Genomic DNA, 12,793 nt, shown 5'->3' with positions numbered 1-12,793 from the left:
AGTCGTCCTTCATCATTTGTAAGCATGAATAGGTAACAATATCTAGGCATATTAAAATTCTTTTTAATCCCAAAAACTGTTTCATTTAAATGATTTTAGAAAGAAACTTTAAATACTTTACAGGCAAATAATCAAATATTTATACAATTAAATCTGCAATTACAATTAAACCACCTTATTCAATTAACGTCTAGCAAAGAACTGATGATCAGTCGAATTCTTTAAAGTCTTGGTCTCCTGCTCCTTCGGTTCCTCGGCAGTTGCTTTCAGGAAATTCGCATTCGCTAAACGGGCCACTCCCAAAAATCCAACAGCTGAAGGCGGAGGAGAAGAGGATGATCATAAAAACCGGAATTTAGAAGCCAAGAAGAATTTCTCACCTGCTGCTAAGCTCTTCATAGTGTAATTCTCCAGCGGCTTCGGACGCTTCTTCGATTGCGCCAAAAGAAATGCACCGATACCAAGGAGGCCAATTCCACTAACCAAACGACAGCCCAAACAGTCAGCCTCGTTCGAAACGTTGTCTTTGTTCCAAAAAGACAGCCTGCCGATCATTTTTATGTTGTTTTAAAGATTTTTAATTTAGGAATGGATTTACAAAGCAACGAGATTACTATCGATACATTTATTGTGACGCAGGGCTGCCAACTTGTTTCGTGTACAAGCAATTTAGATATTTTTTAAAGATTTGTTTAATTTACTGAGCTTTATTTAAAATAAAAATAGGCACAAGTAGATATTAAATGTTTTTGCCTTATTTAGAGCTTAAGGAATAATGTGGGTATTTTATAGCTATCACATTTTTTAAATATTTGTTATCGATAGACGGACAAACAGCTGATAAGTTTAAACCGGCTTTGGTTTAGTTTTATTTACTATTCGTTTGCTGCTAAAATGGAATATCAACGAAATGATGCCATGCTAATGGAGATACTCCAGGATAGGAAGACAATTACAGGATTCCTGGACTCCGTTTTTGGCTTCCTGCGGCGCAAGTAAACGTTTTCTACTTATAATCTGTAAACAAAACATAGCTGAACTAAACAAAACTCATATATTTCAGTACCGACTTTTATCATACGAAACGAGATGAATCGGACAAAATTGGCTTTCCCAAGGGCATGAGGGATCAGATTCTATATGGCGCCATGCAGCGCTACGATCCGGACTGCTGGCTCCAAACGATGACCGCTGAAGGAGGAGCTGATGGCGAAACTGCTCCGCCAGCCATTGAAGAAGTGATCCTGGAAAGCGAAGATGTTTCCCAAAATCAAGATAAAAGTCACAGCCAAAACCTGTCTTCACAAAAACAGAATGATTGTTCCACGTTCTCACCCAGCGACTACAAAAATGGAGCTCTTTTCGAAACACACTGCTGGTCTCAAACACTCAAGGATGTGGAGATGCATGTCCAGCTTCCCAAGGATCTTCAAGCGGCAAAAAAACTGAGCATCCTTATCAAGGCCCAGCACATTAAAGTCAGCAGCAAACAGAATCCCGAGATTATAATCCTCGAGGGAAACCTGAGCCAGCGGATCAAACACAACGAGGCTGTGTGGACAATTGACCAGAACCAATTGGTCATTAGTTGTGGTCGGTAACTCCATAATATAATATTTAAAATCTTAAATTATTCTTTATAAATTACCTTCCAGATAAAGCCAAGGAACTGTGGTGGGAGCGTCTCTTTGAAGGCGATCCAGAAATCGATGCCAAGAAAATTGAATGCGAACGATATATAGATGATTTACCGGAGGATACCCAGGCTACCATAGAAAAACTTAGGGCCCAGCAATTATCAGCTGATAAGGAGCAATATAATATCCAGACCTCGAACCCAGAACAAGCTAAAACCCTGGATCGTTTAAAAACTGCCTGGGATGCCGAAGGTTCCCCCTTTAAAGGGCAACCCTTCGATCCTTCTATTGTAAGAATGAGTTAGTTTTTATAATTTATGGACTTAAAACATAAACCAACTAAAGATTAGGTTATATTTTCAACTAAATTAAATTTTCGAGGTAGTTTAAATATTAAATTCGACAAAAATTAAAACATTAACGGAATCCAAGTGTTAGAAAACTCACTTTTAATACAAACTCGAGTCAACTTACAGCTAAATCTTAGTGAGAACATTACGGAGATTAAGTTTACTGAGCCTTCAGTTCGAGTTTCTTGCGCTGCAGCTGGACCTTCTGGTAGGCCACATCCTTGCTATCCGTGGACCAGGCCAGGTACATATAGGTGGTCAGGAGCAGGGCCATCACCAGGCGATCCACGCTCATTACATTGGTGGCGAACAGGATGACCGACAGGCCCACAAAAGAGGGATGCCTCACATGGGCATACAGATTGCGCAGCTCCCCGGATTTGTAGTTAATAGGCGGCCCATAGGCCTTCAGATCGTAGTAGGCCTGCTTGATGCCCAGTAGCTCCGGCAGATCCATCACCAAACTGCCGCCAAAGATCACCAGCCAACAGATTCCATGGGTAATTACAAAGGTCCACCAAAGAGGAGCACTCTGCTCCACGTCGATTTGCCACAGAACAATCGACTGGGCGGGCAGCCAGTTAAGGATCAAATACTGAAATATCCAAAGATAAAGTTATTTGCTATTCTTGCCCAATTCAAGGGTATACAAACATGTAAACAAATCGATGACGTCAGGCTATAAATAGTACGCTCGGCCCCCGACAAACCCAAATTGGCCAGCAGTTTCTTGACCAAGGCTGACTTGAGGAAGCTGTGCTGGAAGATGAATCCGATCAGGTAGAGGGTGTCGAACACCACGGGTCCATAGGCGGTCTCAAGGCGGGACTTGTTGTCCAGCAAATTGAAAATCCAGGTGTGAGCCCTCGAAATCGAACGAGGCGTCGACAGGAAGATCATCAGGCGGCCCACCACGTACAGGGAGTACGCAAACGTGGCCAGGGACGCTAGCAGCACTATGGACTTGCCAAACGAGGCCATGTTTGTCAAATAAGTCGGGAAAAAGTTTAATTACGAGGTAATAACAAAAATTCAGTCAAAATTTCAGATTGGGTGAGATATTCGGTGTGACCATACCACGATCGCCGCTAAATCTTAAGTGTGTACACACCTAAAGTGGAATTATCGAAGTACTTACCTATCGATATTCAGAGCGCCAATTTTAAAATGTAATTATAACTACTAACAATTTGCTTATTTCCGTTTATTGGTAAATCCGTGCAAATGGAATAATAATTCAGCTGGAATCGACAAACTTACAACATAAACTTATTGTTCTTCTCGGACAAGTGCTTGGAGGAGCGCTTGGCATCGAGGAACAGCGAGTGCACGTCCTCGATGTCATCCTTGCTTATCTGGTTGCGGCCGTTCACCTTGCACATCTGGTGGGCCGGCGTTAGCAGCTGAACGGCGTAGCGCAGCGTGGAGCTGGTCCCGATCTCGCTGAGACGGGCGAAGGCGTTCTCGTCCAGCTGCAGTCCCTCGGTCTGGGCGCGCAGCTTGATGATCTGTTCCATGTCGGAGGTCGAGTAGAGAAGTGTGCGGATGATCAGCAGCCGATCAAGCAGATCCAGCGGAATGCCGTGCGGCGAGACGATGTCTGTGGTGCCACTGGAACAGAGGAGAAAAACGTGAATAAAGCTTATAGAAAGTAATAGGGAAAAACACAGATTAGTGGCTAGTGCGAGTTGGAGCCCTGCGTGAATCATTAAATTTCAATTAATTTCGAATTGAATGAATAAATAAATAATTTTTATGAATTTTTTGAATTTCACAGTTTTTTTTGTGTCCTCTTTTGAGAACAAAAAGTAAAAAATTGTTAACAATTCAATGTTAACTGCTTAGAAAACAAAATTCATGCAGATTTAATCACAAAATAATGGCCCTTTGTTCTTCAAAAGAAATTGTCGTTTTAATTATTTCGAAATTCATGCCATTCATTCATGTAATTCTATTAAACTAAAAATTCAAATTCATTCAATTCTATTAAACTCAAAATTCTAATTAGGTCATTCATATAAAACAAAAAATTCAAAATAATATATTGAATCCCTTTAATCAGGGCTCTAGTAAGAGTTGCCATGGAGTTGGAAAATGAAAACATTGTCTTAGAAATCTTTTGAACAAAGTTGGTGGAACCTAAATATAAATTTAAACCATTCTTGGATAATAAACATTTTTGTGACAATCATTTCATTTCAAATTTAAACTTGAGGAGTGTATTATAATAACAGTATGTTGCCAAGACAACAACTTATATGATTACTTTTCTAACAAACTCTTTTTTTTAACCATTAATTTAATAAAAAAAAGTCCGAGTTCTTGTTTCTTAAATAGTTCTTACCGAATCACACAGCGACCGCGATTGGTGGCAAAGATGACAATTGGAGCAATGGGAGATTCCAGCGATTTGTGTAGATATGTGAAGGTCTCCAGATCGAGCATGTGAATTTCATCGATGAAAAGGACGCCGGGAACCAGCTCGGCTATGCCCTGGTCAATATACTTGTTCACCACCTTGTTGATCTCCAAGCGTAGTTTGTCTGGGTATTAAGAAATGCATTAGTTCATATAAAAGTTAAAGGGACAAACAACTATATACCAGTGATTTCAGTTTTCTTGGGCTTCATGAGCTGTCCCATCATGGAGAGCACATCCTGGCCGCCCTGCGGACGAGCATTGGCCACATCCAGATCGTGCAGGGTGACATCCTGTATGACCTCCTTCTTCTTGTGGACATCGCCCTTGGGCAGCGGCACATACTCCTCGGTCTCCAGGTCAAATTCGGTGGCAAAGGTGTCGCTGCGTCCCTGGCGCTTCACCGCCCCGCTGTTGGCCTCTATGTAGATGACATCGCCCACCTCCACCTTCTCCTTTTGTAGGGCATCGAAGATGCTGGGATCCAGCTTGAGTTGTTTGGTGCCCTTGGCTGTCTTTAGGCCAATGACGACATTACTGATGGTCTTGCCATAGCCACCCATGGGGTTCTCCGTTTCCACGGGAGTCAGCTCGGTGACCTCGCCCTCGTAAACCTCCTTGGTCTCGCGGATGCGGAGGCCAATGGAACGCCGGAAGTTCTCCATTAGCACCTCGGTCTTCTTGATCTCGTTGCTGAAGACCTCCGAACCGACCATGGGGCAGAAGGGCACCTTGTTGCCCAGCTCCTGGGCAATGGCCAAAGCAATGGCGGTCTTTCCAGTGCCAGGAGGACCAGCAAGGAGCAGGGCTCTTCCGGCCATCTTCTTGGACTTGATCAGATCCACCACAATGCCGGCAGCCTCGCGAGCTGCCCTCTGACCCACCAATCCGGCGGCACTGTGCACCGCAGCTCCGAACTCGTCCAGTCCCAGTCCCTTCACGTGGCTGTGGGCTGCGATGCGCTGGGTGCGCACGGTGCTCTTGACTTCCTCGATCTTCATGGCGCCTCTGACTGCGTGTCCTTGTCGGTAATGATGATGCCTTTAGCCCGTTTCGGTTGCAGCTGCTTTTCGCCCGACGGAGATGTGAACTCAAGCGTTGTAACGATCAAACAACCTGTCCTGTTGCCTGGACGAAGCTTGTTTTTTTTTTGCCGGTAATTGGAAAACAGAAGCACACTTTGTTTCGATAGGCGCGCGGCTTGAGTGTGACCGTGCGAGCCGGAAATCCAGATATGTGGATATCGATTCAGGTGCACTGATCAACAAAATTATGCTTCTAAAAAATTATATTCAAAAAAAGCATAAAAAAATCACTTTCAGTCTTATTAAACTTTGAAAAATTATATTCTAATTTATTCGAATAAATGCATAATAAAAATACCTTCGTTTGATATAACAATCTTTTTAAAATTATTCTTCTAAACAATTTTATTTTAATTTATTCAAATAAAAGCAAATTAAAAACTACTTCGTTTTACATAACAATCTTATTAAACTTTAAAAAATAATATTCCAATTTAAATAAAAGCATAATAAAAAAAGGCTTCACTTTTTTAAAGCACAGAGAATAAACAAATTAAAAAAAATAATGTTTTTAATTTTTTTGGCAAACAATTGATTTAAAATTTAAAAAAAAATTGATTCAAAATAAAATGCTATTTAATATGTATAAATGCTACTTTTTTTTTGAGTGCAGAGCGTTTTTTCAATAACGCTTTTGATGGTATTATTTAGCGTTCATTTAGTGGTCCTATTATAAACAACCAAATCTCGATGGACTACTTCTATCCAAAAGAAAACATAAACAAATCAATAAATAAGAGATTTATTTTAAATTTATAAATAAAATCAAAATAACACTGAACGATGAGCTGTAATTACGCAGACGGACTTTCGGCCTACCATGACAAGGGAATCCTGGGAGCGCCCGAGAGCTTCGACAGCGAGGAAGTTGTCTCCGAAAAGTGCCAGGAACTCGCCGATTTGATCAAGAAATCGGGACACGTTGTCCTGCACACGGGAGCTGGCATCAGTACATCCGCGGGAATTCCGGATTTCCGGGGACCCAAAGGCGTTTGGACCCTGGAGGAGAAGGGCGAGAAGCCGGACTTCAACGTCTCCTTCGATGAAGCCAGACCCACCAAAACCCACATGGCCATTATATCTCTGATCGAATGTGGCTATGTGCAGTATGTAGTCTCCCAGAACATTGATGGTCTGCACCTGAAATCCGGTCTGGATAGGAAATATCTTTCCGAATTGCACGGCAACATTTACATAGAACAATGCAAGAAGTGCCGACGTCAGTTTGTGAGTTCCTCTGCTGTGGAAACAGTGGGTCAAAAATCTCTAGATCGTCCGTGTAAATCTTCTTTGGATAGCAAAGGTCGCAGCTGCAGATCGGGAATCCTATACGATAACGTTCTGGATTGGGAACACGATCTTCCCGAAAACGACCTGGAAATGGGTGTGATGCACTCCACCGTCGCTGATTTAAATATTGCTCTGGGAACCACTCTGCAAATCGTTCCCAGCGGTGATCTTCCCCTAAAAAATCTTAAACGCGGTGGTAAATTTGTAATCTGTAACCTGCAACCTACAAAACATGATAAAAAAGCGAATTTAATCATATCCAGCTATGTGGATGTGGTTTTGTCGAAGGTTTGCAAATTATTGGGAGTCGAAATACCCGAATATTCAGAATCATCCGATCCCACAAAGCAACCGAAGCCAATTGAGTGGACCATACCCACAAATAATGTAAATACTTTTCACAAACAGTATAGGAAATATGTGAAGGATACGAAAATTGAATCTAAAGCTAAGAAAACGAAATATAAGTAAAGGTAAAAATAATTGCTTAGAAATATTCTGACATTCTTGTCGGTAAATCTCGAAACATAGCTAATTGTCTTCACAAACAACCAACTTAGTTTGGTAAAAATAAAAAAGTATTATATAAAAGGTACTTTATTTGGTTTCATTAAGAAGTAATAGTCAATCGGATGTTAAGTTTGTCTTATATCTAAAAACGCCTTATAAATCAGGCAAAATGGGTGGACAGGTGCATACAAGATGCTTGTCGCCATAGGCATCATCGATCCTGCCCACAGTTGGCCAGATCTTGGCATCTGGCTTCACGAAGATCTGTAAGCAAAGTCACATTAAATTATGGGAAATATTTAAGAAATATAGCTAAGACTCACAGCTGGGAAGGCAGCCTGCTCACGAGTGTAAGGACGATCCCATTTGTCCGAGATGACTTGAGCTTGGGTGTGAGGAGACATCTTCAGGGGATTAACGGCCCTATCCATGCGACCCGCCTCGATCTCGGCGATCTCCTCGCGAATGGAGATCATGGCATCGCAGAATCTATCCAACTCCTCCTTGTCCTCGGATTCGGTGGGCTCGATCATCAGGGTTCCAGCCACGGGCCACGACATCGTTGGAGCATGGAAGCCGTAATCCATGAGACGCTTGGCCACATCCACTGCCTCGATATTGGCCGACTTCTTCAGATCGCGTATATCCAAAATGAACTCATGGGCCACCAGCTGCGAGTTGGGTGCCTTGTAGAGCGTCTTATAGTGCTGCTCCAGCCGCTTGGACATGTAGTTGGCATTGAGAATGGCCACCTGGGTGGCTCTCTTCAGGCCACGACTGCCCATGAGTTTGATATACGACCAGGAGATGGGCAAAATGGCCGAGCTGCCGAAGGGAGCAGCGGAAACCACACCGAAACTGTGCTCCTCACTGGCCAGCGGACTGACCACCGGATGTCCCGGCAGGTAGGGTGCCAGATGGGCCTTCACGCCGATGGGACCCATTCCAGGACCACCGCCGCCGTGCGGAATGCAGAAGGTCTTGTGCAGGTTGAGATGCGAAACATCGCTGCCGTAGTCACCTGGCCGACACAGACCCACCTGGGCGTTCATGTTCGCCCCGTCCAGGTACACCTGACCGCCGTGCTTGTGGATCAGGGTGCAAATCTCCGCCACCGTCTCTTCAAAAACGCCCATTGTCGATGGATAGGTGATCATGAGACAGGACAATTCATGGGCATGCTCCTCCGCCTTGGCTCTCAAGTGGGCCATATCGATGGAACCATTCGACAGTATCCTAATCGGCTCCACCTTCATGCCCGCCATTTGAGCCGAAGCTGGATTTGTGCCATGCGCTGAGATTGGGATTAGGCAGATATTCCGGTGACCTTCATTGCGGTGCTCGTGGTAGCTGCGAATGGCTCGCAGACCGGCATACTCTCCCTGGGCCCCCGAATTGGGCTGGAAGGAGATTCGGTCATATCCCGTAATCTCGCAGAGATCATGCTCCAGTTCGCTGAACATCTGATGGAAGCCCTGGGCCTGTTCCACCGGAGCGAAGGGATGGATGTCGGTGAAGTGGCGGAAGGAGCAGGGCATCATCTCGGTGGTCGAGTTGAGCTTCATGGTGCAGGATCCCAGCGGAATCATCGAGTGCACGAGCGAGATGTCCTTGTTCTCCAGCTTCTTCATGTAGCGCACCATGCGGGATTCGCTGTAAAAGAGATGGATTTTTTAATAATATATATCCCTTACTTCACAGGTACACCATATAAAATATAACCCTTTAAACCGATATTAAAGCATACAATGAACAATAGATTTAATGAACAATTAAAAATAGTTTCATTTTAGATTTAATTCTAAGAATTGTTTTTATACCCTTGCAGAGGGTATTATGATTTCAGTCAGAAGTTTGCAACGCAGTGAAGGAGACGTTTCCGACGCCATAAAGTATATATATTCTTGATCAGCATCACTAGACGAGTCGATCTAGCCATGTCCGTCTGTCCGTCTGTTTCTCAGTTTTTGAGCTATCGGGATGAAACTTTCCCAAAAGTCTTCTTTCTATTGCAGGTAGTATATATGTCGGAACCGACCGGATCGGACAACTATATCTTATAGCTCCCATAGGAAGAATCGAAAAAAATCGAAAAAAAAACGTTAACAAAATTCTAGCTTTTTTTAAATATTACCTTCTACTCTAGGGAATATACTTTTGTATATATTTCTGAATTTCGAATTAAATATTTAAAAAATCAGATCACTATGTCATATAGCTGCCATAGGAACGGTCGAAAAATTAAATGGAAATTAATAGGAAAAAAATTATATCTTTGTTGGTTTTTACTCTGGGATATGACTATTTTTAAACATTTCCGAATTTCGATTTTAAGTTTAAAAAGATCGAACTACTATATCATATAGCTGCCATAGAAACGATCGAAGAGCCTTTAGCTGATAGAGCATAAGTTTGTATGAACTTTTAATCAGGAAAACTAGAAATGGTTCGTGGAAATTTCACAAAATTCAGTTTTGTGTTCCTGTGCTTTTATTGTTTGGGATGATCAAACTCACCTGTGATAGCTCTGGAAAATGGGATGCTGTAAATAGGGCGACGTTCGCAGGAACTTGGAGTTCTCAATGGAGTTCTTAAGGACATCACGTCGCGCCAGTAGTTGTTCCACAGTGGCCTCCGCCTTGAAAACCCACAGCAGATCGTCCACATCTGCCACACTGACCGTCTCATCCAAGGCCACGCCCACAGTTCCATCCTCGAGATATCGAAGATTAATGCGCTTGTGCTCGGCGCGCTCCTTGAGATCCTCCAGCGAGAGATTTCCACCCAGCCTGATGTTCAGCGTGTCAAAGAAATTCTTGTTGACCACCTCGTGACCCACTCCCTGGAGTCCCGTTTGCAGGGTCAGCGTGAAGTGGTGGATGCGATTGGCCATGGCCTTTAGGCCCTCCGGACCGTGGTAAATGGCGTACATGGCCGACATGTTGGCCAGCAGAGCCTGGGCCGTGCAAATGTTACTCGTGGCCTTGTCCCTGCGGATGTGCTGCTCCCTGGTCTGCAGGGCCAGGCGATAGGCATCGTTTCCGTCCATGTCCCTGGTGACCCCGATCATTCGGCCGGGCATCAGACGCACCAAGCTCTGCTTGCAGGCGAAGAATCCGGCATGGGGACCACCGTAGCCCAGTGGAACTCCCAAGCGCTGGGAAGTTCCCACGGCAATATCCGCTCCGAATTCCGCCGGCGGACGAAGGAGAGTTAATGATAGCAGATCGGTGGCCACCACCACAAGGGTCTAAAGGAGAGTTAATGGGGGATAATATAATTATATTTTATGTAGGTACTTTAAAGGGTAAAAGAGGAATCTTCCTACATTTTCAGGATCATTTTTAAGGCCCTAACCTTTTTTTCAGGATGGTTTCTAATACCCTAATATTTTAATTTTCGGCAGAGTTTCATTTATGAGATCACAGGAATCTTATCACATTTTCAGAATGGTTTTTAAATTCGTAATATTTTTATTTTCGGAAGGAGTTTAATTAATGAGATCACAGAAATCTTACCACACTTTCAAGATTTTTTCTAATACCCTAATATTTTTATTTTCGGCAGAGTTTTATTGATGAGATCACAGGAATCGTACCACATTTTTAGGATGGTTTTAAAAGTCCTAATGTTTTTATTTTCGGCAGGAGTTTCATTTATAAGATCACAGGAATCTTACTACATTTTTAGGATGGTTTTTAAGGCCCTAATGTTTTTATTTTCGGCAGGAGTTTCATTTATGAGGTCACATGAATCTTACCACATTTTGAGGATGGTTTTTAAAGCTCTAATTTTTTATATATTTGGCAGGAGTTTTATTTATGAGATCACAGGATACTTACCACATTTTGAGGATGGTTTTAAAAACCCTGATCTATTTATTTTCGGCAGGAGTTTAATTTATGAGATCACAGGGATCTTAATTCATTTTCAGGATGGTTTTTAAAGCCCTACTATTTTTAATTTTAGGCAGGAGTTTCATTTATGATATCACAGAAATCTTACCACTCTTTTAGGATGGTTTCTAATACCCTAATATTTTTATTTTTGGTAGAGTTTTAATTATAAAATCATAGGAATCTTACTACATTTTCAGGATCATTTTTAAAGCCCTAATCTTTATGTTTTCTACAGGAGTTTCATTTACGAGATCACAGGAATCCTACCACAATTTCAGGATGGTTTCTAATGCCCTAATATTTTTTTTTCCGCAGGAGTTTAATTTTAAGAGTTCTACCTATTAAGCTTACCCCATTTTTCTTTGCCAAGGCTGCCACATCCTCAAAGTCCTTGACATCACCATAGGTATCTGGATACTGCAGCAGAATGCCAGCCAATTCGCGACTGGGCAGATCGGCCTGTTCAATGGGTCCCACCACGATCTCCAGCTCCAGGGCTTCGGCTCGCGTCTTGACCACGGACAACGTCTGGGGATGCACTCGATTCGAGAGATACAGCTTCTTCCGCTTGTTGTGCCTCGTGGCCAGGCACATGGCCTCGGCTGCAGCGGTTCCCTCGTCCAGCAGCGAGGCATTGGCCACATCCAAGCCGGTGAGATCGGACACCAGGGTCTGGTAGTTGAGTAGCGACTCCAAGCGACCCTGGGCTATTTCCGGCTGGTACGGCGTGTACTGCGTGGTCCAACCCGGATTCTCGAACAAATTCCGGATAATCGTGTGCGGCACATGGCAGTTGTGGTAACCCATTCCGATGTAGGAGCGCCACAGCTGATTCTTCAGCGAGATGTCGCGGATTCGGCGGATTAGCTCGTGCTCATCTGTGGGGCAGAATTTTGTTGTCAGCCAGACGGAGGCGAAAATCGAAGATCAAGCGGTGGCAGTCAAAACACAGATAAGTCGGAGGGACCCCGCTGAACCGGGCTTATCACCGTCTTATCAGCGCCTGCGAACACGCCAGGGGGTCCATTGCCTTAGCGGCTATTTTTAAAACTATTTTGGGACCACAAAACAGCGCTACTTACTCAGGGGTTTGTCCAGGTTGAGTTCCCTCTTCAGTTGAATGCTTTGGGGCACAGCTTTTTCGGTTAGCTCAGCCAGGGACTAAGGGATAATGGAAAAGGGTTACTAACTTGCATAATCTAATTTCGATGTTTAGGATTGGCTTTCCAAAGTTTCTTTAGTTATATAAAAACTATTCAGGAAAATTTAACGTTTTAATCTCAAAACTTAATTTGCTAAACAATTATCATATTATAAGGTTTTGAAACTCAATTTTTTTTAGATCTCCCTACCTTGTAACCCAGAGTATCCAACATTGCTACCACATCCGTCTTGCGAGGACCTATATGGCGGCTGGGAAAGTCCGATTTGGTGGGGAATAGAACCTCCTCCACGGGAGTGGTGGCCAGATAGCGATGACCACATCGCAGCAGTAGGCTCTGACTGTTCCTTCCCAAGAATCGCTGCATGGTTCAAACGAATTAACTAAGGCACGTCCACGCCACGCGGATTTCAATCAATGACTGATTTTAGGCTGGACAGAA

At 43.4% G+C, this 12,793-nt stretch overlaps 6 protein-coding genes across 6 annotated transcripts; 2 read left to right on the top strand and 4 right to left on the bottom strand.

Annotated features, from left to right (window-relative positions):
• Positions 1 to 57: 57 nt before the first annotated feature.
• On the bottom strand, positions 58 to 635 carry LOC108062863 (uncharacterized). The gene is made up of 2 exons (XM_017149712.3): positions 381 to 635; positions 58 to 314 (listed from the first exon to the last, which is right to left on the bottom strand). The coding sequence occupies exons 1-2, from the start codon at positions 553 to 555 to the stop codon at positions 184 to 186; spliced, it is 306 nt and encodes a 101-aa protein (XP_017005201.2). The 5' UTR covers positions 556 to 635; the 3' UTR covers positions 58 to 183.
• Positions 636 to 825: 190 nt separating this feature from the next.
• On the top strand, positions 826 to 2,039 carry LOC108062817 (nudC domain-containing protein 3). Its single transcript, XM_017149653.3, has 3 exons — positions 826 to 995; positions 1,064 to 1,593; positions 1,656 to 2,039. The coding sequence occupies exons 1-3, from the start codon at positions 895 to 897 to the stop codon at positions 1,940 to 1,942; spliced, it is 918 nt and encodes a 305-aa protein (XP_017005142.2). The 5' UTR covers positions 826 to 894; the 3' UTR covers positions 1,943 to 2,039.
• A 30-nt stretch (positions 2,040 to 2,069) lies between these two features.
• Positions 2,070 to 3,064, bottom strand: LOC108062802 (nurim homolog). The gene is made up of 2 exons (XM_017149633.3): positions 2,642 to 3,064; positions 2,070 to 2,582 (listed from the first exon to the last, which is right to left on the bottom strand). The coding sequence occupies exons 1-2, from the start codon at positions 2,966 to 2,968 to the stop codon at positions 2,148 to 2,150; spliced, it is 762 nt and encodes a 253-aa protein (XP_017005122.2). The 5' UTR covers positions 2,969 to 3,064; the 3' UTR covers positions 2,070 to 2,147.
• Positions 3,065 to 3,176: 112 nt separating this feature from the next.
• Positions 3,177 to 5,597, bottom strand: pont (RuvB-like helicase pontin). The gene is made up of 3 exons (XM_017149689.3): positions 4,590 to 5,597; positions 4,332 to 4,530; positions 3,177 to 3,598 (listed from the first exon to the last, which is right to left on the bottom strand). The coding sequence occupies exons 1-3, from the start codon at positions 5,404 to 5,406 to the stop codon at positions 3,244 to 3,246; spliced, it is 1,371 nt and encodes a 456-aa protein (XP_017005178.1). The 5' UTR covers positions 5,407 to 5,597; the 3' UTR covers positions 3,177 to 3,243.
• A 554-nt stretch (positions 5,598 to 6,151) lies between these two features.
• On the top strand, positions 6,152 to 7,360 carry Sirt6 (sirtuin 6). Its single transcript, XM_017149677.3, has one exon. The coding sequence runs from the start codon at positions 6,274 to 6,276 to the stop codon at positions 7,249 to 7,251; it is 978 nt and encodes a 325-aa protein (XP_017005166.2). The 5' UTR covers positions 6,152 to 6,273; the 3' UTR covers positions 7,252 to 7,360.
• LOC108062825 (glycine dehydrogenase (decarboxylating), mitochondrial) lies at positions 7,360 to 12,759 on the bottom strand. The gene is made up of 6 exons (XM_017149665.2): positions 12,542 to 12,759; positions 12,272 to 12,350; positions 11,541 to 12,067; positions 9,807 to 10,540; positions 7,614 to 8,943; positions 7,360 to 7,554 (listed from the first exon to the last, which is right to left on the bottom strand). Exons 1-6 carry the CDS (start codon positions 12,716 to 12,718, stop codon positions 7,444 to 7,446), a joined length of 2,958 nt encoding a protein of 985 aa, XP_017005154.2. The 5' UTR covers positions 12,719 to 12,759; the 3' UTR covers positions 7,360 to 7,443.
• Positions 12,760 to 12,793: the final 34 nt, after the last annotated feature.

The sequence above is a fragment of the Drosophila takahashii genome, chromosome 3R (genome assembly GCF_030179915.1).
Source record: "Drosophila takahashii strain IR98-3 E-12201 chromosome 3R, DtakHiC1v2, whole genome shotgun sequence".
Classification (NCBI taxonomy): domain Eukaryota; kingdom Metazoa; phylum Arthropoda; class Insecta; order Diptera; family Drosophilidae; genus Drosophila; species Drosophila takahashii.
The sequence above is the reverse complement of the archived record's forward strand: the minus strand, read 5'-3'. Positions and strand labels throughout refer to the sequence as shown.